This window comes from Rattus norvegicus, chromosome 7, assembly GCF_036323735.1.
Source record: "Rattus norvegicus strain BN/NHsdMcwi chromosome 7, GRCr8, whole genome shotgun sequence".
Classification (NCBI taxonomy): Eukaryota; Metazoa; Chordata; class Mammalia; order Rodentia; family Muridae; genus Rattus; species Rattus norvegicus.
The window spans coordinates 23,146,456-23,170,650 of NC_086025.1; the positions used below are offsets into that span (position 1 = coordinate 23,146,456).

At 49.5% G+C, this 24,195-nt stretch overlaps 1 protein-coding gene across 5 annotated transcripts in view; it reads right to left on the reverse strand.

Annotated features, from left to right (window-relative positions):
• Positions 1-24,195, reverse strand: part of Stab2 (stabilin 2) — a 205,696-nt gene that overhangs the window by 9,518 nt on the left and 171,983 nt on the right. For all 5 annotated transcript variants that reach the window (XM_063263071.1, XM_063263072.1, XM_039078516.2 and 2 more), the window contains 15 exons: positions 23,426-23,509; positions 22,159-22,305; positions 21,368-21,508; positions 19,672-19,731; positions 18,509-18,685; positions 16,645-16,734; positions 15,962-16,108; positions 14,442-14,498; positions 13,269-13,398; positions 11,277-11,426; positions 9,753-9,857; positions 6,746-6,853; positions 5,145-5,338; positions 3,496-3,637; positions 1,885-2,018 (listed from right to left, as the gene is read on the reverse strand). In XM_063263071.1, the coding sequence (XP_063119141.1) occupies positions 1,885-2,018; positions 3,496-3,637; positions 5,145-5,338; positions 6,746-6,853; positions 9,753-9,857; positions 11,277-11,426; positions 13,269-13,398; positions 14,442-14,498; positions 15,962-16,108; positions 16,645-16,734; positions 18,509-18,685; positions 19,672-19,731; positions 21,368-21,508; positions 22,159-22,305; positions 23,426-23,509 (1,866 nt within the window). The remainder of the gene's footprint in view (positions 1-1,884; positions 2,019-3,495; positions 3,638-5,144; positions 5,339-6,745; positions 6,854-9,752; positions 9,858-11,276; positions 11,427-13,268; positions 13,399-14,441; positions 14,499-15,961; positions 16,109-16,644; positions 16,735-18,508; positions 18,686-19,671; positions 19,732-21,367; positions 21,509-22,158; positions 22,306-23,425; positions 23,510-24,195) is intronic.

The following is a 24,195-nucleotide window of genomic DNA, read 5'->3' on the forward strand; positions in this document are numbered from 1 at the left end:
AAACAACATGGGCTTTTGTCATTACTCCTGCTTGTCTCCCAGAACCTGCAGGTAAGACCTACTGTTGAAGACACTGATTTGGACATAAGCCTTGGAAGAATCAAGCTGGAACTGACTTGGAGACCTCCTTCCTGAGAACCAGCTCTTCTAGCACGGGAAGCATGCCAACGGAGACAAACAATCAGAGGTCCTACCCAGACAAAGAGCTTGTAAACCGCAAAAACTAGCACGGCAAGGTATTTCCAAAGGTGCGGTGGCCGTGCTTGTACCTTGGAGGGAACCAAGTGCTGTCTAATTGGACGTAGGGCCTGCTCAATTGCAGGAAATTCGCTTGTGGCTGCTGAAGCCAGGGACACTCGAGGAGAACCCACTATACATAGCCACTGCCTTACACTAGTATAATTTCTAACCGTATTCTAAATATTTATTATATATATAGGCAAGTATAGCTCCCCCTCATTAAAGAAACTTCTTTTTACAGCATATGGAGATTATTACAGAGATTGATAACCGATCAAAAACTGCAAACAAGTGACTGTGAGATGCCTGGCATCAGCTGATACTTCTACAGCCCAACTTGTATACCTAAGGCTTAGCGGAAGAGGGGGCAGAAAGACTCTAAGAGCCAGGGGACCAGGACATCTGCTGAGAGAAAGGTGTCTCTGTATGTGACAGGGAACCTGCGTCCGTGACCTCGCAACAATATGGTTGCCTAAAGAAAATCTACACGACAGACAACGTGAGTGAGAGACATCTCACAAGGCCCCCCCATCCTAGACGAAGAGCTACAGGCCCTTAATGGCTGCTAAGAGAGGGAGAATCAGTTTTCTCCAGGTCTGAGTTCCCTGAGAAGGTTCCCACACCCGTGTGGTCAGCTCATATAAGCTCATGTAATACTCATACGAGCACCATTAAATGGACTCAGCATTGCGTGTGCGCATGCGTGCTCATGCGTGTGTGTGTGTGTGTGTGTGTGTGTGTGCGCGCGCGCGCGTGCAAAACAATAATTAAGGAAGAGGTTGTGAGTTTGAGAGGAAGTTTTGGTGCCTTGGGAAGAGTTGGTGGCAGGGAGGAAGGGCAGAAACAATGTAAATACGATGCTTATGTCTGAAATTCTCAAGAAGTTGTTTAAGAAAAGATGACTGAGGCAGGACAAAGCAAGCTGCACAAAGTCACCAGGCAGGCACCCAGAAGACTCAGTCACACCCAGTGTGTCCCAGATCCCTCAGTAACAGGATGTTGAGCCCCTTCAGCATGCCACACTACCACACACTAGGACCGGGACACACGCACCAGGACCACAGGTTTCAGTGGCTTTAATCACTGTGAACGGATTCAACACCAGACCCTCTGTTCCTAGGGAGGGACCAGCATGCGGCTTCTTGGTGCTGGTTTTTCCAAATGGGCGGGGCTTCTGGTTCCAGAGGCTTTGAGAGCCACTCCTCCCTGCTGGCCCAGGACTTCCACTACCCATGCCCTAGCGCTGACTGATTTGTGACTTCAGAGAGAGCCTGCCGAGGCTGTGGTTGCTAGCCTTCCTGTCATTCCCCTGTGACATTTGCACTTCACTCTGCTGTACCACCTCTGGGTGACATTGGATTTTTCATTTAACCTTTCTGAGCCCCAGTTTGCCTATGTGTAAAACTGAAGGGGTGACATCTACCACCAGGGATGTAGTAAGGACACCAACACGACCCCCTGCACAGTGCTGGACGCACGGCAGGTGCCTGACTTCTGTGTGATGAACTCTTGGCACTGCCTCAGGAGTTTCTTGTGCTTGGTTCTAAGAAGCAGGTCATGGGGATTTCCTCCAGTTTGAGAGGCGCCTGCCTGCACACCTCCCTGTTTGCTCTGCCTGAGGCACCTGCTTAACCGGGAACCCACCTTCTGGGCATAGGAGAGCTGGTTGTAGGTGGCTATGGTCGCAGCTTCTTTGGCACAGGCTTCTTTGGCTTTGTCAAATGTCAGTTTGTACTGGCCCAGTGGGGAGCGTAGATGGAATACTCCTACGGTCGTGTCTAGGAGAGGAGAGACATTATGACGTCAGCCCAAATGACTGGCAGGGATTGAAGCAAAAGAGTAGAAGGACTTCTGAGGTACAGCCCAACTGGAGCCCAGGGTATCCAGAGAAGCCACTTCTTCAAGTTACGTGGTAGCTCGTCCTTTGAAATAGTTATACCTTTTAATTAGAGAAACAGGGCTGGGGAGCTGGCTTAGGAGCTAAGAACCCTGGTCACTCTTTCAGAGCGTGCCCACACAGCAGCTCACGACTGTTCCAGGAGATCCAACCCCCTCTTCTGGCCTCAGCAGGCACTAGGCATGCACGGAGCAGAGGCAGCCATCTCCCCTAACAAGCACAACCCTCCCATTATCCATTCTTTCTTCAGGCACCAGTGCCTCCCCCATGTTCTCTGGTTTGACCCAATCCAGGCATTTGCTGGGTCTCCGCTGGAGTCCCAGGCCTCTACTGCATGTCTCTGGAAAAATTTCTCATCTCACCTACGTAGATTTCCCTTCTCTATCTGAAGAAAAAAAGCTTTTATTTATCTATGCTTGCTTTTGTTTGTTTGTTTGTTTTGTTTTGTTGAGACAGGGTCTCATTATGTAGTCCTGTCTGGCCTGAAAATTTCTATGTAGACCACACTGACTCAAACTCGCAGAAATCGAACTACCTCTGCCTCCTGAGTGTGATTAAAGGCGTGTACTATTATGCTCACCCCCTCTCTGTTTTTAAAAGAAAATTCATTATGATATATCACATGTATATCCTATCCTATCTATCTATCTATCTATCTATCTATCTATCTATCTATCTATCTATCTATCTATCTATCTATCTATCTGAAACCCATATGTGAAACCACTGAAGTCCCTCTACTCTGGTTCTTTGTGAACTCTGTGGGCTCTTTGTGATTTTTCTCTATGGGGTCTCGGCATGCTGTGCCCACTAGGCCTCCATACTGTGGCTTTTTACTTTCTTGTGAGAGTTGTATTAGCCTGTGAATTGATTATGTACTATTCGAGTCATCCTTAGAAGTGCCTGGGGCACGTGCCAGTCACTGTGTGAGGAGCAAAGAGCTGTTAAGAGACTGCTACTGGGGTTGGGGGTTTAGCTCAGTGGTAGAGCGTTTGCCTACCAAGTGCAAGGCCCTGGGTTCGGTCCCCAGCTCCGAAAAAAAGAAAAAAGAAAAAAGAAAAAAAAAAAAAGAAACTGCTACTGTCAGTGACAGCCTCTTTGCTATTAACCACACCAATCTGCCCTTTCCAGATTCAATTCCAGCAAATGCTCGTGGGAAAGGGAAACTCCGAGAAGGTCCTTTGAGCCCACTAGGTGTAGCCTTCGAGGTCCACTGTGAGGTGATCCTCCTGTCTCACTGGGTCTGGATAATATGTGGGTTCTTTAGTTTCTGTTTCATTTTGTTTTATCTTCCTTTTCTCCCTGCACACAAGCCCGAAGAGATGGGCACTCTGACCCCGGGTGGCAGCCACACTGACCCTGGAAGTGAAGGTCTGCACAGCTGGCATCTGGGTGGCACTGTCCGTTGTCCTGTAAGCAACGGTCGAGCGGCAGCTGCTCAGGCTCACAGTCCACTCCGTCCCCGACATAGTGACTTTTACATTCACACTTATGCTTGCCCTGTGGGAAGAGGTCAGGAAAGCCATGAAAGAGCCCCCATGATCCCAGGCACCAGAGGACACACATCTGGCACAGGAGCAGTTCAGAAAGGCATTGTGCCGGGCCCCATGCAAGCAGGATGAAGGTTGTCTTGTGCTTGTGATGGCGAAGGGCTGCCATTCTTAGCATAAAGGTTGCTTTCTCAGAGAGCCCCTCACCCAAAGCAGCCTGCAGGAAGCAACTCTTGACCGCCATTACCACACATGGGCCTGATCTCTGCTCATGGCCTTTCTCAGTTGGCGCCGGGGTCACGTGTTGAATTTTGTACTAAGCACCCCCCTTTCTCCACCTGTAACTATGCTTCTTGAATGTGAGGACTCTGTCTTTTTTTTTTTTTTTCGTACACATACCTGGCACCCGATACAGTCCTTAATTGTTGCTTTGTGACCACGGGTCCAGTCAGAGACTGTCCTCGTTTAATGTTACAAACCCTATGATGTCTCTTCTGTTGTTAGTCTTGCTTCATGTGGGGAAACTGAGGCTCAGAGATACCAAGCGGTTGATCTCCAGCCACATACCGTATATGTTCAGAGCTAAGTCTCAAAGGCTGCCTGGCTGTCGATCTGTGTGTAACTGGTACTGGGCACTGTGTCCTACCAGCTCTCTTCCCAACTGACTCAATCCCTGAAGACCGAGGAGGTGTCACGTTCATGCCATTTGTTACCAACGTCATTGGATTTAGTGACCTTTATATCTGGAGTCATGATAGATTTATAGTCAAGTAGGAAAGGGGAGGGAGGAGGGAGAGAGGGGGAGAGAAGGGGGAGGGGGAGGGAGGGAGGAAGGAGGTAGGGGAGAAAGAGGAGGGGGAGGGAGGAGGTAGGAGAGAAGGAGGAGGGAGAGAGGGGGAGAGGGAGGGGAGAGGGAGGTGGAGGGAGGGGAAGAGGAGATGGAGGGGGAAGGGGGAAGGAGGAGGGAGGGGGAGATAGCCCTTTTAAGCAGTGGTTCTCAACCTATGAGTTGTGACCCCTGGGGGTGGTCTAATGACCCTTTCCCAGGGGTCATCCAAGACAAACAGAAAACACAGATATCAATATTGTAGTTCATAACAGTAGTAAAACTACAGTTATGAAGTAGCAACGAAAATAGCTTTATGGTTGCGGGTCACCACAACACGATTAACTAGCTGAGTTAAATAGCTGCAGAGTTAGGAAGGTTGAGGACCACTGCTCTACAGTCTGTTAGGTTCCCTGAATTCGAGGGTCTCATCTAGCTGTAGTGGAAGCTAAGAAGTGATGTTCGTGTAGTCCTATGAACTATGCAATAGACCTTATATGGCTTGCACTGAATCTGACTCTGATACCCTTTTCTGCTGAGGATGCACTGACATTTTACTAGAGATGCACCAAGGGGGAAAGATGGTGTGGCAAAGGCCAGAGGGAAAGCAGAGGCCGGGTAGCTGAGGACACCAGGCTGAACTGGGCACCAAGGCTTGCTCTCCTAAACGTCCCAAGGAAGTGGCACTCACTGGGCCCGTCATCCTGCAGGTGGCGTGCTCATGGCATCCCCCGTTGACACCGTCTGCACAGGGGTCTATCTCTATGCAGCTGTAGCCATCCCCCTTGTAGCCTTTCTTGCAGCTGCAAGAGACTTGGGTGCCTTTCTGGGAGCACTTAGCGACCTTCGCACAGCCCCCGTTGTTCTGTTTGCAGAAGTCCACGACTGCAAGAGAAAGGGCGGAGGACTTCATGTGCCACCGTCCAGGGCTATCTGTCAGCCTCTTAACAGTGGATGGATAGAGCAGACATCATACGTCCATGTCTCTGGTCCCCATGATCTGTTGCCGCTCTACCAGCTTGTATATGAGTCATGTCCTTAGGACACCCTGACACACTTATCATATACTCATAAGGTAGCTTTGATAACAATTTTTTAGAATGAATTGGAGCTTTTGCTGTTAGGCCTCTCTCTCTCTCTCTCTCTCTCTCTCTCTCTCTCTCTCTCTCTCTCTCTCCCTCTCCCTCTCCCTCTCCCTCTCCCTTTTACTACCCCCTTCTCTGTGTATGTATATGTATGTATGTATGCACGTGTCTCTGTCTGTCCATGTCCGTGGTCCTGGTTAACTTGACACAGCCTAGAATCATTTGAGTGAGTCTCAGTTAAGGGACTGAACAGATCCAGATCTGATTGACTTGTGGCCATGCCTGTGAGAGAATGTTTTGATACATGGTTAACATGGGAGGGTGCCGTCTTAGCCCACTGTGGGTGCCACCATTCCTATGCAGGAGGGTCTGGACTACAAAAGGGCAGGCAGGACAATATCTATCATTTTTGAGTCTTGCTCACGGAAAACTTCAGAAAATACACGAGGTTGAGACTGCTCACCACGTCCCTTTCTTCTTCTGTTGTAAACAGAGTTGTACGTGGAATGTGTTATGGCCTGTCTAACGGGACGGTGGTACTTCTCAGCTCTCCTGCAGTGAGGTGTGACATATGGTGAGTGCCAGAAAATCTGATTTTTGCCAATTTAAAGGGATGGAGGTTTGCCTCCTCCTTTCCCTTCTCCATCCCAGCCTACATGTGCTAGCTCTGAAGGCTCTTCGAATTCTTATATAAAAAACGGGATATACGTTTTCTTGGCTTGTGCACCTTTAAACGTCTGTGTGCCAGGCGCACCCCTAAACCACTTGTCACTGGCAGTCGCTGGCTGTAGCTCAGTGGCAGAGCGCTTGCCTAGCGTTTGAAAGGCTCTGGGTTCCCTCTCACTGACAGACAGGGTAATGGGGCCGGAAGATATGTAATCTGCAGGCTTCACTTTCCCATCTTAATGCTGTAGTCAGCTTCTGCATTTTCCAAGCAAGACTGATTACTTGTTGAGTTAGGAAAAAAAAAACCTATGAAATACAAGTATATCTTGTTTTGCAAAACAATTTAAAAAATTTAAAACCGTGGCCTGGGAGGTAGGCGGGGCAACTCTGAGCAAACCACTGAGGAAAAGAGTCCTAGAGAGGACAGGCATTGTCGCAGAGGCCCAACAGTGGAAGGGTCAGGATGCAGCCCAGCCCGTGTGACCACACCCTGCTCCTCTCCCATGCCTGCTCCTGTTTCCCGAGTAAACAGAGGACTGACCTGTGCACGTGAGTCCGTCACCTTCGTAGTTCAAGTTACACACACACGTGTTGTTCTCCGTACAGGTGGCGTGCACGGAGCAAACAGGTGTGCACACTGGAATCACAGCTGTGAAGACAGAGGTCTCCCTTCACCCTGTGCCCCACTGTGTTGTGTCAGTCTCACCTATTCGCTTTCCCAGGACTCTTCAGGTGTTTCTTAAGTGGCAAAGAGGGGGGATGGTTGCTAAGGACGCTCCCTCCTAGCTGAGTCTGAGATATGTCTGCAAAGCCATTCAGATTATAACACACAGGCTGCCTTAGTGGTTTAAAACTTTATCCCCCCAAGCTTGCAAGCAGGTATGAACCTGTCCAACAAACTCTTTTGCCCCAAGAACATGGCTACCAGGCAGAGGAGGTTAAACTGAAGAGAAAATTCACTGTCTTTCCAGGACACTGCTGAGCTGGGGAGAAGTCTGGCACTCTGGTGATGGAATGGGGCTGTGGTTAGCACAGGCAACCTGCAGCTGTTGGGTGGGTAGGCAGGGATGGAAGCGAAGTCAATCATAGTGTTAGAGCTGCTGAAGCCTACCCAAGAGCCCAGTGACTCTCTTGACTCCAGGAAGGAGGAAAGGCCACTGATTTAAGCAGGATAATTTGGCCTTTTACACATAGAGACTTCGGTTTCAGAAAAGCATGGCTCAAGACTGTGACGGTGAGGACAACCATAATGGTAACGGAAGCAACTGTGATTGATCCAGCAGAGACAAACACCGGCCCTTCAGAGTCGTGCCAGCAACCCTTCCCTTGCAGAGCATACTGTACTTTCTACAGATGAGCAAGGTGACGGTGGGCTGTCCAGGGCCATTCATGCGGTAAGTAGCAGAATCAGGGACCACATCCTGATCTCAGGACGCCAGAGACTGAGTTGCCTGACACCACCTGATTTCTGTCATCATGCACTTGGGTCTGAGTTCCACCATAATGAGACATCCCCACTGCATGTAAAACTTTTTACCAAGTTTCCTTCCGACCCACCAACCTCCAGAAATCCAGGCCACAGTTCAAACCACTGTTTACACGTGGAGGTGGGAGCACCCACAGTCTACAGGTGGAGGTGGGGACACCTACAGTTTACAGGCAGAAGTGGGAACACCCTCAGTGTTTACAAATGGAGGTGGGAACACCCTCAGTGTTTACAAGTGGAGGTGGGAACACCCTCAGTGTTTGCAGGTGGAGGTGGGAACACCCACAGTTTACAGGTGGAGGTGGGAACACCCACAGTTTACAGGTGGAGGTTGGAACACCCACAGTTTACAGGTGGAGGTGGGAACACCCACAGTTTACAGGTGGAGGTGGGAACACCCACAGTTTACAGGTGGAGGTGGGAACATCCACAGTTTACAGGTGGAGGTGGGAACATCCACAGTCTACAGGTGGAGGTGGGAACACCCACAGTTTACAGGTAGAGGTGGGAACACCCACAGTTTACAGGTGGAGGTCGGAACACCCACAGTTTACAGGTGGAGGTGGGAACACCCACAGTCTACAGGTGGAGGTGGGAACACCCACAGTTTATAGGTGGAGGTGGGAACATCCACAGTCTACAGGTGGAGGTGGGAACACCCACAGTCTACAGGTGGAGGTGGGAACACCCACAGTCTACAGGTGGAGGTGGGAACACCCACAGTCTACAGGTGGAGGTGGGAACACCCACAGTTTACAGGTGGAGGTGGGAACACCCTCAGTGTTTGCAGGAGGAGGTGGGAACACCCACAGTCTACAGGTGGAGGTGGGAACACCCACAGTTTACAGGTGGAGGTGGGAACACCCTCAGTGTTTGCAGGAGGAGGTGGGAACACCCACAGTCTACAGGTGGAGGTGGGAACACCCACAGTCTACAGGTGGAAGTAGGAATACCTACAGTTTATAGGTGGAAGTGGGAACTCCCTCAGTGTTTGCAGGTGGAGGTGGGAGCACCCACAGTCTACAGGTGGAAGTGGGAACACCCACAGTCTACAGGTGGAAGTGGGAACACCCTCAGTGTTTGCAGGTGGAGGTGGGAACACCCACAGTTTACAGGTGGAGGTGGGAACACCCACAGTTTACAGGTGGAGGTTGGAACACCCACAGTTTACAGGTGGAGGTGGGAACACCCACAGTTTACAGGTGGAGGTGGGAACACCCACAGTTTACAGGTGGAGGTGGGAACACCCACAGTTTACAGGTGGAGGTGGGAACATCCACAGTTTACAGGTGGAGGTGGGAACATCCACAGTCTACAGGTGGAGGTGGGAACACCCACAGTTTACAGGTAGAGGTGGGAACACCCACAGTTTACAGGTGGAGGTCGGAACACCCACAGTTTACAGGTGGAGGTGGGAACACCCACAGTCTACAGGTGGAGGTGGGAACACCCACAGTTTATAGGTAGAGGTGGGAACATCCACAGTCTACAGGTGGAGGTGGGAACATCCACAGTCTACAGGTGGAGGTGGGAACACCCACAGTCTACAGGTGGAGGTGGGAACACCCACAGTTTACAGGTGGAGGTGGGAACACCCTCAGTGTTTGCAGGAGGAGGTGGGAACACCCACAGTCTACAGGTGGAGGTGGGAACACCCACAGTTTACAGGTGGAGGTGGGAACACCCTCAGTGTTTGCAGGAGGAGGTGGGAACACCCACAGTCTACAGGTGGAGGTGGGAACACCCACAGTCTACAGGTGGAAGTAGGAATACCTACAGTTTATAGGTGGAAGTGGGAACTCCCTCAGTGTTTGCAGGTGGAGGTGGGAGCACCCACAGTCTACAGGTGGAAGTGGGAACACCCACAGTCTACAGGTGGAAGTGGGAACACCCTCAGTGTTTGCAGGTGGAGGTGGGAGCACCCACACTACTTACATGTGGAGCTGGGAATACCCTCACTGTCATTTTCCCAGCTATCACTCAGATTCCAGTTTACTTGCCTTCTCTCAATAGACTCCCCTCGAGCCAAGGGCTGCCAGTGACTGGCCATTCCCCAACTGACCTGTGGGAGTGTCACAGAAGCGGCCTGTCCACCCTGTTTCACAGAGGCACTCCCCGGAGCCTGTGATCCCCTCATCACACTGTCCATGCTCGGAGCAGCTGCAGGCTGTAAGAGAAATCAGTAATGAGGGACGGCACTGTCAGCGCGAGGGCCACCAGGCTTCTACCGCAGTCATTGCTTTGCCTCAGAATTCCCAAAATCCACAGGCCAGAGCATGGGAAGCTCATGATAGGTAAGGCTGTGTTTTCGTATGGCTGAACGTGTGATGATAAACGTCACAATGCTGTGTCACAGAAGTAGAGTGCCGTGGGGCACGTCACAGAACAGATGGGGGGGGCGACTTCGTTGGAGGAATCTATTTAAAAAGACAATTCAAAGTCACACACCAATTCTGCTGCTTACCGTTTACTGTTTCAGTATGGTGTGCCAGTCCTAGCTGCTATCACCAGTGCTGGCCTCCCGGCTGCCCCAGCCTCTATGCATGGCTGCTGCAGCCTCCCCAGTGGTGGCCCTGTCTCAGCACTTGCTCTCCTACTGTGTGAACTCCACAGGGCTATTACAGCGATCCCTTGTAATGTGTTCACAACAGTCCTCTGCTCCCAACCCCTCACTGGCCGCTTTGCCCGTCACACTTAGAAAAGACACTGATCAGTTTCCTCTGGTCTAGAATTCCCTATGTGCGCTGGCTCCTGGTGACCTCCAGGCTTCCTTTCCTTCCTCTCTCCCCCTTCCTTACCCACTCTTGCTGTTTCTGGCAGGTCAGGGCCGGGCCCACTTGCCTAGACCTCTGTGTTTGTTTTCCTCCAGAAAAGCCACTTTGGTTTTCGCATGAGGACGGTGGCCCCTAAGGACATAGGCTGTTTCGTTGTTAACTAACTGAAATACAAATTCCAGTTCCTCATCACAGTTCTGAGAGCTCAGCAGCCCTGTGTGCTGACTGATGACGTCCTCGGCATTGCTGCAGGTTCTGTCTGCCGGCTCTTGATACTCCTGCAAGCTTAGATTCTCTTGTTCAGATCTGTTATCTGCTCGCAAACCTACACAGCTTCTATAGCTTTCCACTTCTCTACCCTCTTTGATGAGGGCCAGATTGTCCCTATACCCCTCCAACCTCTGTACCCCTGAAACATAGGTTAGTTTCAAGTAGGCAAGTGCATCGCTTAATCTCTTCCCACTTTGGTTCCTTTATCAACATCAGTTCCTACCTCCGAGGTTATGCTATGAATTGAATGGAAACCTGTATGCGCCTGGCACATGATAGGTACTTGATGAATGCCGGTAGTCACCATGTGTGTGCAGGATTCAGTTGAGTGGCTGTGGTTCAGCCACTGTTCCTGGGTGACTTCAGGGGCTGTGAGTTTCTAGAAGCTAGGCTCTTTCAAGGGACCACATCCAAGGAGGGAAAAGATGTATGGGAGCAAGAAGGTGGGAGAAAAGATTACTTCTAGGTCAAGTGGATGGTGGGGATGAGGACAGGGAACATACAGGGGGCAAACAGGCTAACAAAGGCAACAGGCCACATACGCTGACAGTCAGGCCCAAATCTCCCATGCCAGCAGAGCTCGCAGGCTGTCCCGTTGAAGCCGGTGTGGCATAGGCACTGTCCCATGGGTGTGTACAGATCGCGGCACATGCCCCGGTTGTTACACGGTGTATCTGGTCCTCCAGGGCAGGCTGGAAGGAAAGGAAACATCAGTGAGTGCACGCGGTCTCCAAGACCAGGGCTTGCCCAGCATCGCTGTAAACACACTGTTAATTCTGACAGCCTCTCAGTGCTCCTGGGGGTGTCAGCGCACATACAGGGTGAGCCACTGGCATTTGGGACCCGTGTTTCGAGTGTCTGATTTGATTCCACCTCGACAGGGCCATGGGCCGTATGCTGTAACCGGGGCTTGGATTTGAGGAGGCCTGGACCAAGTGGAGAACCTGCTCTGAGCTTTAGTTTTTTTGTAGTTCTAAGTGTTAGTGGCTATGACAATAATGACCATGACACGGGGCCAGCTTGACCTATACCACACCATTACTGGCACTGAACTTGCTATGCTGCCAAGGTTTAACTTGAATATTTGATCCTCCTGCCTCCACTTCCTGAGTGCTGGGGTTACAGGTGTGTGCCCTAACACCTCGTATGCTGTGCTGGGAATCGAACCCAGAGTCTTGTGTGTTCCAACTGAGCTGCAGCTCCACTCTGAGAGCATCTTAAAAGTCTGCAGGGGTAAACAAATGTAAAGGTTCCTAATGGTCTTTTAGTGCTCCACATTTTAGTGATGGAGACTGGGAGCTGGGTGACTGCATCCAGCCCAGCGTGTTCCTGCAGACCAATGATTCTCAATCTGTGGGTTCCTGACATCTTTGGGGGTTGGGGATTGGGTTTCACAGGGTCCCATTTCAGCTATCCTGCAAATCAGATATTTATATCATGATTCATAACAGTAGCAAATTACAGCTATGGAGTAGCAGTGAGCGTAATTTTATGGTTTGGGGGGGTCACCACAATGTGAGGAACTGTGTGAAGGGTCACACAGCATTAGGAAGGTTGAGAAGCCCTGCTCTAGACCATGAGTGGAACACACAAGGCAGGAGGACCATCATAGCTTATTCTTAACTTTCCCGAGCTGCTATTTCCCATCTATTAAAGGGACCGGCAGTGCCGTCAAAACTATGTACCAGCCAGCACATGTGAGTATTCAACGATGTGCCTATGACGTGCGTACCTAGAGCAAAGCCCAGCAGACGGGGCGTGCTTTGTAGGTCTTTGTTAGGCATTGCTGCTGGTGGATTAGTCAGTAGAAGTTGTACCAAGGTTTCCAAATGGAGATCAAACTCCCTTTGACAAGGAGCCAAAGAAGCCAGGATGATGCTATACCCCCGTAACTGTGGACTTTAAGGGAATCGTGGTCCACAAAACTGTATCAGGCCATCACTGTTCGAAGAGAGAATCATGCCAAAGTGCTTACACAGGCATGCTTCCCCACGTGACAGACACGGTACGGAGACCACAGTGGATAATACGGCATGTATTTTAAAGTACCAGGGGGAAATGCCTGTGATCTAATTTTATTGGGTTTGTTTGCTTGTTTGTTTTTATATTTCTGCAGTACTGGGAATTAAGCCCAGGGCCTTATGCATGCTGGTCGCATGCTACTAGGAACTATATCCCAAGCCTTTTTATTTTGAGGCAGCGGCTAAGTGACCCAGGCTGTTCTTGCCTGTCCTTACTCCATGGTTCAGGTAGGCCCTGAGCTTGTGTCCTCTGGCTTCAGCCTCCTACCTTGCTGGATTACAGGCCTGTGCTTCTGGCCCAGATGTGGTCTGACTTTAAACATGAACGTGGATGCACACATAGGATCTCAGTAAAACTCAAAACACGAAGAGACGAACGCACGACTGTTCAGTGAGCTGGGCTTAGGCCTGGGAACCATGAGGGTGGAGTTTCCCTGCCTCCTTAGAACTTGGGTACTTTAAAAAGCACAGCCTGCCCACACCCCTTGAGAAAGGCAAGAAGGAACAACTCACCCTGACAGTCTGGCATGAAGTAACCATGGCAGCACCTGGGGGTTTGGATCACCAGGGTGCACAGGTTCTGGCAGCCTTCCACGTTCCTCCTGAAAGGTAACGGGTTGTAGATACACTTCTTCTTCACGCCCTGGAGGGGAAGAGAGGAGACCTGCAGTTGCTACCTTCCTCCATTGGGCTGGGCTGCTGGGGCTCCAGCGCCTCCCTAGTGGAGGGTATTGGTACTACCGAGGTTAAGAGGGGGATGTTCAAGGGAGGCAGGCCAAGAGTGAATGGGTAGAACGGGAGCCCCGAACTCAACCTTGGAGCTGTTTGTAAATGGAGTGCTTCCTTGGAGATGGTGTGGAGAGGCAAGTTCCCATCACACCCATCCTCAGCAAGGAAGGGGTGAGATTCACTGTAGGAGTGACTGTGTGTGCGTGCGTGCGTGCGTGCGTGCGTGCGTGCGTGCGTGCGTGTGTGTGTGATTGTAGGCTTTACCATTGAATCCACAGCCAAGTTCTTGACTACAGAATAAGTAATTCGAATAATACTTGATGAGCATTGACTCTGTGCCAACCTCTTAGATATACCAGGTCTACCTCTGCATCTGAAGTTGTGTGCTTTCCTAACACTACAGATCATTGCTCGTTCACTCCCCCCTGCAGAGGCAACACTGGCAAGCCATCTAACTTGCTGAAGACTGCTACAACCTGTCCCCACACCCATGGACTGATGGTCTTGGCCGTGACTTTATACGGCTTCCCATCTTAATTCCCAGCTTTGCTTCTTAACTGCTGTGTGGCCTTGGCCTGAATGCCCTCTTTCTCTGAGATTCATTTCCTCCCCATAACATACACACACACATATGTATATCCCAGCATACAACAGATAGCAATATGCACCATTTTTATAACTGTAATAATTTTCTATTCCCTTCTAGGTATGTAATGTTATGAATTGCCAAGATAGTTCCTAGAAGTCAACTAACCGACTGCCTGGGTTGCAAACACTCATCTCACCACATGAAACACATGCACGGGCCCTTCCACATGTACACACGCCACCCTGACCAGAAGACTGCGGTCTGAGAATGATACACACATGTTGTGGCCATACCACCCTGTATGAGTCTGTTCTTGTCTGAGAATGCAGTATCGCCCTGACCCTTCAAATCACGTGACTCATGCTTACCTTTGGCTTGCTCTTCAGTGGGCATCTGGGAGTGAAGATGCAGCTCCCGCACTCCCCCTAGGGTGCAATGCGAGAGACCTTAATAGTGAGAATATTAGCAACTGCAAGGAGACGTTCCTGGCTAGTGTCTGCATGAGCTAATTAGGAACTCAATCTGGTAAGATGGTTTAGCCAGTAAAGTGCTTGCTACACAAACAGGACCAGAGTTCAATCCCATAAAATATTGGGCATGGTGGTGCATGCCTGCAGTCCCTGCACTGTGGGCCTGCTGTGTACTCAGCGTGCGCACACACACACACACACACACACACACACACACACACACACACACACCACCCCTTAATCCTGATTAAGATATGGCTATGATGGAGATCGTATAAACACATACACTTCACTTTGCCCTGGAGAATTCTGAGGTCTGTATTGGAGGCCCATTTGAAATCAGTCCCCTGTTGTACAGAGCCGGGCCCAGGAAGTATGGTACGGGCACACCGTAGCAGTGGGGATGTGGGAACATGGGAATGCATTTTAAGTTAGCTGTGAGACTTCTGACCAAACGCTGATATGCTCTGAACTTTAGTTTTCAGAAGGCGTTGCACAGGGACAATACTTCTCGCTGCCGTTTGACCTCTGGGGAATTGTCGAGAGGAACTAACTAGCTGGAAAAAGGTGTATGGATACATTCTACAAATTAAGAAAGTTACACCTCATACAGCAGGGGAAGAAACCTTTCATCTCCTGTTTAAGATGGGATCCTAAAACTGAGTTATTTATTAGACTGAGAGATGCCAGATGCTGACTTGGTACAGTGACAAGCTCTCCTATGTCGTCACTTCCCCTTGGGTTTCCAAGTCTATACGGTAGAGGTGGGGGCAGCTACTCTATTGGGTTGCTCTGGGGTCAGATGAGCACGGAGCAGAACAGCGGGAAGCTAGTATTAATCTGTAATTACTGGCTGGACGAAGGAAGGGGAACATATTTTGTACGGTGGACATATTTTGCAGATTGGAGCGCCCATGACCCAGGATCTTTCAGTGTGGCAAACTGGATGAATAGGAAGTTGAATGAAGGTGTGTAGAGCATATATTATGTATGTATGTATGCATACATATTCCTATGTATACACACATTAATATGGAACCATTTTTGTTAATTGCCAAGTATGTCATTTATATATGATGTAACCTGGTAGGAATTCAGAACAATGTTTGTTGAATGGATAAGTGAATGGATGGGTTTGAAAATGAATGGCACCATAGAAGGCTAGCATTTGGTATCCAAGCACTGCTTCCTTAGTGATGAGGGAATCATGGGTAGATGGTGGCTAACCAAGAACACTCAAGGCCTGCAACTGGCTAAGCAGATGCTTGTTGGTTCTGAGTTTGAAGAATGCCGTCTATTGGCCCTCAGGTTTCTTGGGACCTGGTCTCAAAATGGCTCTTCCTTGAGGCCTATGTTGGATCACCAGGGCTGGTCTCTGGTACAAGGTTCTTTCCCTATTTTGTAGTTTTAGGACTGACCGGAATATCGAAGGTAGTAAAAGTGTCACATCGGCCACCTAGGGTAGGATCCATGAGTAGGCAGTCAATGCCATAGGCCACACCCACGTCAAACAAGAGTCCCCGTTGTATGATCCTGCACATTTGTTCGTTTAGAAAGAGCTCACCCTGAGAGAGAGAGAGAGAGAGAGAGAGAGAGAGAGAGAGAGAGAGAGAGAGAATCAATAATCTCTTCCAAACTTGTTTTCCTCCCACAAGATATAACGTGGCCAGCACCTACAAGGCCTAGAAAAGAGTGAAATAAATAAACATGTAGGGTTTTTACTGCATTTGTCATGAGAGCCTGGAATTTCAGGTGCATCAGATGCCTCTTAGCCACTCCTGAAGGCGGTGACAGAAAAAGAGCTTGCTCATAATGTAAAACAAAACGCACCAAACACCTCAAGATACCTGAATGCCTCTCAGGACGGGAATGGTTGGGAAACAGCCTTCATGTCATGGGGTCACCCTTAACCCCAAGACATGATGGAGAAGGTTTTCTGTCATGTGATCACCCTCCCCTTTCCTGTCATGTGATCACCCTCCCCTGTCCTGTCATGTGATCACCCTCCCCTTTCCTGTCATGTGATCACCCTCCCCTTTCCTGTCATGTGATCACCCTCCCCTTTCCTGTCATGTGACCACCCTCACCCCACGACACTCACGATGTCACTGCCAGTTCCACACCTCACACTCAGCTCTGAGCCTTGCAGGGTCTTCCAGGAAGCAGACCTGGGGAGGTCTGAAGCTAAAGCCTGAGGGAGAGAGGTAGCTGTGTTAACGCTTTCATTGGGGCTAAAGGGCCAGAGGACTCATGCCAGCAAACCAAACTCAGATGGGTAACACAAGGTTTCCTACGTGTTTGACTAACTCAAGCTAAAGTGACAATGGATGTAAAAAAAAGATGAGGCATGCCTACGACTTTCCAGGGATGGAGGTTTCTTCTGGAGGAACGGTCTATAAGGGCATCTGTGCTTGGGTATCCTGGACATCCTTGGGCTGTCTAGGTGTGTGAAGATGAGTGGAGTTAGATGGGAAAAGGTTCAGGGCATCTTTGTGGCCTGAAATGTGCTCCTTTAAAAGTCATAGCTAGTCATGGTGGCACACACCTTGATCACAACATTCAGGAGGCAAAGACAGGCAGACTTCTGAGTTCGAGGCTAGCCTAGTCTTGTCTACTCAGTGAGATCCAAGCTAGTCAGGACTACATAGTAAGACTCTGTTTCAAGAAAAAAGAATAACAAAACTATATAAAATCTTGATCCCAACGACCTTAGAATATGATCTTATTTGGGAGCAAGGTCTCTGTAAATATAGTTTGTAGTTAGGCAAGATGAAATGGTCCTGAAGTAGGGTAGGTTCTTAATATAAACGACATCCTTGGAAGAGGAGGCTACCAGAGGGTACACCGAGACACAGAGAGGGGACGGCTGTGGGAAGACGAAGGCAGAGTGCATGGATGCACAGCTAAGGATTGCCAGGGACCACCAGAAACCACTAGCAGCCAGGGGAGACTCGGGCAACAGACTCCTGCAGAGCCCCTCAGAGATATGACCTTGCTACCTTGACAGAGGTTTAGCCTCAACCGCAGTGAGGGAATGACCATGCAGTCCCAAGGCTGTGGTGATTTGTGCAGACCCAGGAAGCCACCTGGACATTACGAGTGGACTGAAGTCAGGACACTGGCACCTTGGAGTGGAGCCTTGTCTCGGAGTGACAGACGTCCTCACTGAGGGCTGTCATTTCCCCATGTGATCTGGCTTCTCTGGGACAGCTGCCTAGGTCCTGGGGCTGGAAACTGACTGCATTAAGATGAACCAGTCATTTGCTTAGGGATGTTGGCATCAGGAGCAGTAGAGGCCGCCTGGAAAGGCTTGAGGGGGACCTTTGTCAGCTGCCATTCTGCCACATGACATGGGAGTGTGCCGAGACAGTACACGGGTCAAGAGGGAGTGGGTGCTCTTGGGTGTGGGGTGTTGGTCCAGACAACAGAATGGTAGACCTGGTATACCTCAGTTAGCAACCAAGTATGTCAATCAGGGGAGGGCACAATGGGGCAGAGAGGGTGAAGCTTCCCTCACCCTATGGATGCAAGGGGATTGTGGTGGTCTGAATAGGTATGACCCCCAGAGACTCGTGTGTTTGAGAGCTTGGCCCATAGGGAGTGGCGATATTAGGAGGTAGAGCCTTGTTAGAGGAAATGTGTCATTTTGGGGGTGGGATTAGAGGTCTCATGTTCAATCTCTGCCCAGTGTGGGACGCAGCCTCCTCCTGCTGCCTGCGGAACAACTCTCAGCTCCCCGTCCAGCACCACGTCTGCCTGCATGCTGCCATGCTTCCCGCCATGATGAGAAGGGACAGGACTTCTAAAACCATAAGGCAGCCCCAATTCAGTGTTTTCTAAGAGCTTCCATGGTTATGGTGTCTCTTCACAGCAATAAAATCCTAAGACAGGGACACATGGTGAACCCCGGGTTGTGGGGCCTCCGTGCCAGTTTGTATCTTTCCGTGGGACATTTTGAAGCCTACCTTGGAGTCTCGGATCACGTGGAACTTCAGGTAAGACTTCAGCTTGTCCTTGTTGTCTTGATTGAACAGGAAGTCCTGCTGCTCTGGGGGCAAGGCTTCCAGGGCTTTGTCCGTAGGCCAGAAGACAGTGACTGGGGTGTGGATGGAGTCAGTGATGACTGACAGCAAGCCTGAGTCCTGAAACACAGGGTACCGTCCTCTGGTTGCTGTGGGCACGTACCGTGCTGTAAGGTCCCTCCCTGATATGTGAGCCAGTCTCAACATGACCTGTACAGTGGCGTGTCAGGTTCTGAAGGTTCAAGAGCTCACAGCTAGAAGATAGAGCACTGCACCCAACCATTCTGAACCCCATTTCCTTAGAAGGCAAGCCAGGAAGCCAAACTCTAGGCTTCTGTCAGTAGGAAAGTAAATTTCAATAAATATCATTATTGATACTACTTCTGTTCAAATATTTTAATATCTCATGACTAGTCTTTTTTCACCTCACATTTCATTAAAAAATCAACCCTCTACTGTACTGAGATATATATGTTTGCTTATAAAGTTTCTAGATAAAATTTACCCCAAAGAAATGCTGAGATGAACAGAAGTCATTTTGAACCTTACATGGTATGGTAACATCGCATGTATTAATTTTTTTCCCCCTGTGAGGTAGGCTTCATGACGTTCACTGAGAGACTTCCCAATTTACTCTAAAACTGTTCACCCAATTGTTGATCAGGTACAGGATGACTATGGAGTTCTGAGGATGGCACGGTAGACAAAGATTTCTCATTTATAACATCCTTCGAAAGTCTCATTTAAAATGTATTAATTACATTTATTTGTCTATATTTACTGAAGGCTGTGTGTGGAGATCAGAGGACAGCTTCTAGGAGCTGGTTCTTCTGCCCTGGGAATCCTCAGGATTGAACATATCGGACTCCCCCTCCCCCTCCCATTTCTAACAAGCTCCCTAGAGATTCTGAGACTTAGATCTTTATGCAATTGAGGACCTAGTATGGGATGTGCTTTGTGGGGAACCCAGGTTCTTAGAGCTCTTCAGGAACTGGTCAGGGTGGGTTGTGCCTCTGGCAGGTAGAAACGCAGGCAGACCTAAGAAAGCAGAGTTTCAGAAGGGCTGTCCTCATGTCCTCAAGTCCTCATCCCCCTTAGTGTGTTACCTGTATCAACTTGCTGAATTTGGTATATCCGTGGTTTGCTGCCACTGTAGTAAGATTTTGCTGTAAAGGCAAGAAAGGACATCAAACTTTTCATCCTTAAGTGTGAACAACCGTTTTGACAGTGCTGTCTACAAAGTTCCCTCTTGAGAACCGTGCAGGGAAAGACAGACGGTACATTCTCCACGACTGGGGGATGGCGCCTTCCGGAGGTGGCTACTCTCACTCGAGAGACAAAACAAATCTAGTGTCGTAAGTAAGTTTGTTGTTTTGTGTTGGGCCACATTTGTGGCTCTCCTGGGACACACGTGTAGATTGAACATGCCCTCTTCAGACAGTTTACCAGTACTTCAATACAACCCAACTGCTCACAATGGCGGTGAGACAGCGGGAGCTAACTATTGGCTCATCCACACACATAGCAGCTTTCTCCTGTCCAGGTTAGAAAGCTGGACACATTTCCTGTACTCCCTTGCAGCTAGAAACCCATATGGCCGGTGCAGGACCAACAAACCCAAGATCTGTTGGTGAGAAGGAGCACCAGGAGGTGCACCTAGCAGGGACACTGGGGCATGATGGTGTGGATGTGAGCGGTTTCGTCTCTAGGGCCCTGCTGGTGAAGGAGGGAGGCTGTGACAGTTGGATGGCCCTACGGTAGGATTAGAGGTCCTTTGTTTCAGGATTTTCTAGTTTGCTTTGTTCTCCCCCGTGCAGCACTGAAATTAAGACTGTGGCACCCAAAGGAGTTGTTCATATCCCTGCTAGCTTATGAGACTCCTTTCTGGGGGTTGGGGATTTAGCTCAGCGGTAGAGCGCTTGCCTAGTGAGCGCAAGGCCCTGGGTTCGGTCCCCAGCTCTGAAAAAAAAAAAAAAGAAAAAAAAAAGAGACTCCTTTCTATTCAGCCACCTGTGATGAAGGCAGGTGGCCAGTACTAAAAACCAAAACAAGGTTATTAAAACAACTGAATCTAACACAAAACTAAAACTGGGCCCGGTGGCTGAGGCCTGTAACCCTAAGCTACTTGGGAGTCTGAGGCCGGAGAATGAAAAGTTAGAGGCTTGTCTGGGCTGCAGAGTGAGTTTAAGACCAGCCTAAGCAAATTAGCAAGACACTGTCTCAAAACAGAAAATGAAAGGAGGCTGATTTTAGAGTTCAGGAGGAAGGCACTTGCCTACCACTTACGAGGCCCTGGGTTTAATCCCCAGTATGAAGAGAAGAAATAAATGCATGGACAAAGAGTTAAAGCTTCTCTTTCTGTCCAGTAAGAAGCAGTTTCACTCCTGGGTTATTTTAGTGAGATCTAATTATCCACCTTCCCTTCCCTCTCCCCGCCTCCTTCCGTCTCCAAATCTATATACGACAACTTTCCCTCGTGGACACTAAAGGCAAATTTATAAAATTATTTATTTGTAATTTATTTTTTTGTTAGGAGATAGGGTTTTACTATATTGGCAAGGCGGGCCTTAAACTCCTGGGCTAAGATAATACTCGTACTTGAACATGGAGTAGCGGGGCTGTGACAGACATCACTGTCCCCGGCTGGAATCCATGCGTTGAGTTAAAGCAACCTCTGCCTGCTTATGCCTGTTAGGCTTGAAGCCACAGGATCACAAGGCTTCAAAGGGATGCCTCCCACCAGACGCCAGATGAAGGAGGACGACACAGACAAGAACGGAAGAGTGACAGTGGGTTACCTACCAGAACCCTGCCCAAGGCATCTTTGGGGGTGATAAGCAAGTTTTTGGGAGACAGCAACTTGTCTATAACGTGGATGACGCCATTGGTGCTGATGATGTCACTGGACAGGACCTTCGCCTCATTGTTTATGAACACAGTGTCCTGAGGACAAAGGAGACCAGCGAAAAGGCATGAGCACAGAGGGACTTCCCAGCCCTTCCCTGCAGAACTATGGCTTCCCTCGTGTGCAGGGAAAGCCAAGCCCTCCTCCGAGGGCGGAGCCTGAAGGCCCATGTGACGTAAGCACATCATTTATTAAGATCCGCAAGGGAAATGGAGAGGAGGACGCAGTCTTCACCCATGAGGCTAGCAGCAAATAATATATAATCAGACGACCTGGCTGGCTGCTTATAGCAACACGGTTCTGAAAGCCCACAGACTAGACAGCCCACAGCCGGCTTCTCATCACCGCGTCCTTGACACCGCCCAGCCCTCCATCTGTGCTGTCGGTAGCTGTCCTGCCTCTGAGTCTGACTTTCAACTCAACTGCCTTTTGCTGCGTGATTTTGGACAAGTTACTTGAACCTCTTTGAGCCGCTTCCGTATTGGGAAATTGGGCGGCAGCGGTGGTATTCACGTCTTGGGGCTGCTGCACCAACTGAATTGGTGCATGTAAAATCCTTAGCACTGCCCGACACCCAGAAGAAAATTCTCAGTGGTCAGCTGCTCTCACTGCAGCAGTCACTCTAGGCAAGGGAAGCCAGATGTCTGGAGAACAAGGACCAGCTCCCTCCTGAGGGGGCTGCTCTCACCTGAGAGACAGAGATGGAAACTGGCTCTCCTTGGAGGGTCGTGGCACTTGTGGTCACTTTTAGGTTGTCCAGCAGCAGCTGCTGGCAGCCCACCACGTGATAGCGAAGAACCTGGGACATGAGGCCCTGCTGATCCCAGTCTTTAATCTGGAAGAGAGGCCAAGGGAGGTTGGTCAGAGGCAGGAGGCTGCAGCTAGAACCTCCTTTTTGCTCTCTTCTTTTCCACACTCTGAGGAGCTAGTGCCAGGCCTGGTTTGTGCTGGGGCCACAGGGAGAGTCTGGGTCAGGGAGGGCAATGAGAGGAGGTGGGTGGAGCCACAGAGGCCTCTAGCCCAGCTCATCTCAGCGCTGCTTGAAGGATACCAGTGTTCTACAAGGCTCTGCAGAAAAGAATTTTCTTGGGAAACATGCTGGCAGAGACCGTGGGAGGGTCCCTCCTAGAGAGAGCACTGGAAGATACTGTGATACATTTCTACTAGGATTCAAGAAACAAAGAATACCATTATGAAGTCACTGTAATAAAAAGACCAGGAAACATAGCTTAACTCCTTTGAGGCTTTAAGTTAAAACAACCAAAGGTCAAATGACTTCAGACATTATTCTTGTGTCCTTGATTTGCTGGTACCCAAAACATAAACTCAGAGAAAGGGGCAGTGTGCATAGCGGCTAAGAACAAGCCCCTCCTCAAACACCTTCCAGCAATGGGACTTGGGCAAAGTTACTTTTCTCAGTATTCTCTACTGTAAAATGGGGATAACACTCAGCTACAGTTCTGACTGAGAGTAAGCCAAATACATGTGGGCCAGGTCCAATTCTCAGAGGAGTTATCAATATAGGTGTAGTTATCGATATCTAGTTATCAATATCTTTATAGGCAATGTGACACAGGGACACAGTGATCGATAGAACATAAAGGCTCTGATAAGTCCTGCAAGTCAAGAACCTATTTAAATTCTCTCAATTCAGCACGTACTCTGCACATCTACTCCCCCCTCCCCCCAAGTCTGTAGAGAGTTTCGATCACTTGATTACTTGAGACTTCTCCAATTTTCACCTCTGTTTAGGCGTGCCTTTAGAACGTCTCCGGCTAGTGGTACCCCAAACCCAAATGCCTTCCCTGGCAGGGGTCTTCATATAGACAAGCAGCCCCTTCTATTGCTGGTCAGCTCTCCCCGAGACTAAATCTCTTGTCCATAGCCATCACTGTGGTAGCTTCTGAGGCTGTTCCTTTGCCTAAGCCTTTCTGTAGTCCCCGCCTCCTGCTCACCCGGGGCTCATGATTGAAGGAGCTAGACAAAGGCGCGAACACGGTGAAGGGGCCAGGTCCAGCAAGCTCTCGGACAGCATGCTCCTGCAAGAAGGGACGTGGGGCCATATGTCACTCTTTCATAGACAAAGCATAGCAGCCTCCTCTCTCGCAGACACAGGTCGAGGCTCAAAGCTAGGCCAGAGTCAGTGTTTTTGTCTCAGACCCAGAGTAAACCCATATTCTGTACCATCAAAATTAATCTATTTTTTCTAATTAAAAATTAATGTGTGTCTGTTAGATTAATCAATTTGAAATCAGACTACCAAGATGATAACAGCTCTTCCATAACTCCCATCAAAGATGACTCGGGTCTCTCTTCCCCATGTGACTGGTTATATCCTGCGATAGTCACATGACTATAACAACCAATCAAAGATGGCTCCTGCCTCTCCCTTCTACGTGACTGGCCGTACTCTGTGATAATCACGTGACCGCATGCAGCTGCCTTCTTGTCTTCCTAGGATTGTAGGGCTGCCATAGTGTTTGCTCCTAGCCTCTCACGTCTCATTCTTCGTTGCATCTGGGATTTACGTGGAGGTTTCCCAGAAGGCCAGCATGCTTTCTCCTAGCTAGCCATCCCACTGTGAGACTTAATCTCGACTGTCAATGTAGTTGGGAGATTGAGAAGCAACAGCTGAGTGTGCCTGAGAGGCCTTTCTCACAGACAGAGGTGACTCTGAGGTCTGACCTAATGGACATGTTACTTCCTCCAGGGATTCACGATGCGC